General features: G+C 63.9%; 1 protein-coding gene across 1 annotated transcript; it reads right to left on the reverse strand.

The window, feature by feature from the left end:
* Positions 1 to 322: 322 nt before the first annotated feature.
* Positions 323 to 3808, reverse strand: CDX2 (caudal type homeobox 2). The gene is made up of 3 exons (XM_055703162.1): positions 3098 to 3808; positions 739 to 884; positions 323 to 566 (listed from the first exon to the last, which is right to left on the reverse strand). The coding sequence occupies exons 1-3, from the start codon at positions 3588 to 3590 to the stop codon at positions 399 to 401; spliced, it is 807 nt and encodes a 268-aa protein (XP_055559137.1). The 5' UTR covers positions 3591 to 3808; the 3' UTR covers positions 323 to 398.
* Positions 3809 to 4264: the final 456 nt, after the last annotated feature.

Raw genomic sequence — 4264 nt, forward strand, 5'->3', positions numbered from 1 at the left:
AATAAAATAAAATATAAAATAAAATAAAAAAATGTCCTTTAATTATTTTTTCTTGTTAAAATTCGTTGTTAGCCCAACAATATTTCTAGGGTCTTTCGGACCGATCCCTGAGATTCACCGGGGGTTGACTGGCAGGCAGTGCCCCCCTTTTATCTAACAAAATCCAGGGTAAAAAAACCACACCCAAACATAATAATAATAATATTAATAAAGCGATGGCCACGCTTCCCCTGGACGACGAGACACTTACACTGTACATCTGTACACACGGCCGGCCCCGCGGGGCGGTGTAGTGCATAGGCGGGGGGGGACCGCTCCCACCGTGCCCCCCCGGCCCGGCCCGGCCCCGCCGCGGCCGCCCCCTCCAGCAGTCCCTGCGCCGCGGTCCCCGGCCGCTGTCACTGCGGGGCGGCGGGGCCCAGCCCGGCGGCGGCCGCCCCCGCAGTGGGACCCTGCAGCGGGGCGCCGGGGCTGAGGGGCTCCGCGCCGCAGGGCTGCGCCTGCTGCAGCTTCTTCTTGTTGATCTTCCTCTCCTTCGCCCGCCTGTTCTGGAACCAGATTTTCACCTGCAGGGGGGGAGCGAAGGGGAGTGAGGAGGCCGTTTCCTCGGGGACGCCCTCCCTTCCCAGGGGGCCCGCGCATCCCGGCTCCCGCGCATCCCGGTCCCCGCGCATCCCGGCCCCCTGCGCATCCCGGCCCCGCGTGAGTGGCGTGGGGACCACCACTGGTGGGACAGACCTGTCTCTCCGACAGCCCCAGGCTGGAGGCCAGCTCCGCTTTCCTCCTGATGGTGATGTAGCGGCTGTAGTGAAACTCCTTCTCCAGCTCCAGCCGCTGGTGGTCGGTGTACACGACGCGGTACTTGTCTTTCGTCCTGGTTTTAACTGCGGAGAAGAAAACCGGGATTGGGAAAGGTGAAGCCGAAGGGCCTGGGGTGGAGCGCAGCACTCCTCCCGGCGGCTGCGGGGCGAGCAGGATCGGACCTCCCCGGCTTCCTCCTCGCCGCTCCCTGCTCGGGGCTCTACTGAGCCCAGCAGACAGAGGGGAGAGAAGCAGTTCCACAGTTCCCCGGGGACATGGGGCAGAAATCCCAGGCGTGCCGGCTGTAAGGGCGAGCCAGGGGCGGGCTGCCACCCCCTGCCCCGCCACCCCCACGTTGCGCTTGGGACACCTTTGTTGTGCACTTGCTGTTGGCTTTCGGGTTTGTTTTACCTTCCTTAACGAGAACAAACTTTTTACAAAGAAGAGGGGAAAGGAGAAGAAAGAAAAGCCCCGTTCGGGGCACGGCGGCTGTGTTTCTAAACGAGAAACACTGATCTAAGGGCGAGAACCGGCAGCGGCCGTCGGGGGCCCGTCGGGGCGCCCGCTCCAGCTGCCCCCGCTTCTGACCCGGCATCGGGGCAGCGACTAAAGCGATTTCTCAGATACCCTGGAAGTGCGATGTGCAACTTTAGCGCTAAAAAACCCCACACATCCCCAAAAAACCAACCAACAAACAAACAAACAAAAAAAAACCACCGAAAAAACAATGCCAACGAAACCCGAAGGCGAACGGCAGCGAGCGGTGGACGGGCGTGCATCGCCGCAGCCGGTGACCTCCTTTCTCCCGAGGGTTTCTTGTTTAACTGGTTGTGTCCCCGGCCCTCCCGTTCCCCAGGGAGCCAAGGCGGGGAGCCTCTGCCCTCAAGGTGCTTAATGGCTAGCAGGCTGACTTTGTTCAGGTAAACTCTCGCAAACCACAACAAAAGCACCCTGTAAAGATACAAGCCTGATCAGAGAAAACTCCCCAGAGCTAGTGAATAGGGAACACAATCCCAAACAATGCAGGACAAGGCGATCTTATCAAAGAAAAACCCTTCTCAAAGCCTTAATGACAGCCACATTCTGTTTGAATTACCACTACTGAACAAATGGCGGCAGGCGCTTTCATCCCCCCAGCCCTGCACATTAACATAAACACTGGCTCCAAAGGCAGAATTTGAATGGAGACAAGGGACCGGCCACCACCGCACAAGCCCAAACTGTGGGAACACCACGGGCTGCTGTGGGAAGCGCGACGGGCCTGGGAGAGCTCCACCGCCACCGCCACCCGGGGCGTAGCCGGTGCCAGCGGCCCGCACCGGGGCACCGGGGCTGCTGGCACCGGGGCTTCCCCCGAGGCGCGGCGGCCGCGGGTGAGGCCGGGACCCCCACCCCGCGCCGCCGGGGAGCCCCGCCGGCCCTGCCGGCCGTGGCGCGGGGCAGGGGATGAGAGAGGAACACCAGAAGTCGTTATTTACTGCGGAAGTCGCCACCCTGTTTTTTTGCCCCACTATATATAAGTCTAAAAAAAAAAAAAAAGAAAAAAGAAAAAAGAAAAAAGAAAAAAGAAAAAATCGGCGGCAACAGCCGTGGAAGGCGTATTCCGAAGTGGGGGGACACGCATCTCCCCTGGCAGATGCAGGGGGGAAATAAAAGAGAGGGGCTGCGAGTGTATTAACATCACAAGGGAGCGCGGCGCCGGCCACGGCCCGGCCCGTCCAGGTGCCGGCCTCCCGCCGCCGGGGCACCGGGGGGCGGGGGGGGGGAACGCCCTCGCACCTCCCGGCCCCACCGGCACGGCCCGGAGGGCACGGCCCGCGGGGGTCGGCGGGCAGCCGCTCGGGAGGCCTGGCCGCAGGGAGACCTTAATCAAGAGTAGGCGCTCAGTGACTCAGAAACAAATGCGGGGCGACACCGGCCGATGATTTATATGGCTATAATTGGTTATAAAAATCTTCTGAGTGGCTATAAGCGGAGGCGCGGAGCAGCGGCAGGAAGGGCGAGCTCTCGGCATGCGGGCCGTGCCGCCCTGCCCCGCCGAAGCGCGCCCCGGGCACCGGCCCGCCGCGGCCGGCAGCGGCTGCTCCCCGGCGGAGAGCGGCGCCCGGCGCTGCCCGGGGCCGTACCCAGGGCTAAGCCCGGCAGCCCCCGCGGTGCCGAGGCCCGTCCCTCGATCGGGTTTGTTTGGGGCCGGTGCCCGCCCGGCCGCCGCGCTGCCCGACGCACGGGGAGCCGGCGGCGCCCCGGCGGAGCGGTCGGCGGGGCAGCCCCTCGCCCGCCCCCGGCCCGCGCTTACCCTGGCTGCTGAGCGGGGGCTGCGCCGGCTTCCTCATCCACTCGCAGAGGCCGCGGCGCTGCCCGCCGGGGGAGAGCGGCTCGGGGGCGGCGGCGGCGGCGCTGGCGGCGTTGACGGGCTGCATGACCCCGGCGGAGCAGTGGGGCGCGGGGCCGGCGTGGTGGTGGGCGTGCGGGTGGTGGTGGTGGTAGTCGGCGGGGCTGTAGGCCATGGCGGCGGCGGGGGAACCGCCGTTGAGGCCGTGGACGGCGCCGGCGGCCGGCGGCGCCCCTTGTCCGTAGGCGCCCCAGTCGTCGCGGAGCGGGGCGGCGTAGGGCGCGGGCCAGGCCGGGCCGGGGGACTGGGCGCTGTCGAGGTTCACATGGTAGCCGCCGTAGTCCGCGTACTGCGGGGCGCCCACGAAGTTCTGCGCCGCCAGGTTGAGCCCCCCCGAGTGTCGCACCGGGCCGGGGTACATGGGCCCGTCCTTCTCCAGGAGGTAGCTCACGTACATGCTGGAGGGGCCCCGGCGGCGGCTCTCCGCATGCTGCTCGGGGCTCTCGCAGCGGCGCGCCTGCTGCCTGGGGCCGGGCTGCCCGGGGCGGGGAGGGGGCAGGCGGAGGGGCCGCGGCCCCGCGCTGCGCTCCGCGCTCCCGGCTCCCGGTCCGAATCCAATGGCCGGCAGCACTTACATGATTAACGATTGTTTACAAGGCTCTATTAGTAATGGCCCAGACACACCAAAGGCAGGTGACGTGGAGAGGCGCTGGGTATATAGCTACTACCCCTAAAAGACGATTTGCATTTAAAAAGATAAGGAGAGGGCAGCGACCTGATCACAGCTAAATATTCAAGCCTTTATTGTTTAAGAGCTTCCTCCTTCCATTGCAACCTGGTGCACTTTAACCTCCAATCACAGGTTCAAAGGATGAAATCAAGAGACTTGCAAAAGACAGAGAGGGAGATCTAAGGGCGAGGGTGGGAATATGGGAGCCGTGTATCGCGGCCGATCTGTAGGCAGCACTTTAACCAGCTCTTCTCCGTGCTTGGGGCTGGGGGGGGGGGGGGGGGGGGGGGGGAGGAAGGGGCGGAGGAGGAGGGAGTTTTGATTAAAAATCCACAAACCCATTTTGTCGTGGTTGTTCTAAGAAACAAACCCCACCGCAACGGCCTACTGCTTTTTCTAAC

The sequence above is a fragment of the Falco cherrug genome, chromosome 2 (genome assembly GCF_023634085.1).
Source record: "Falco cherrug isolate bFalChe1 chromosome 2, bFalChe1.pri, whole genome shotgun sequence".
Lineage (NCBI taxonomy): Eukaryota > Metazoa > Chordata > Aves > Falconiformes > Falconidae > Falco > Falco cherrug.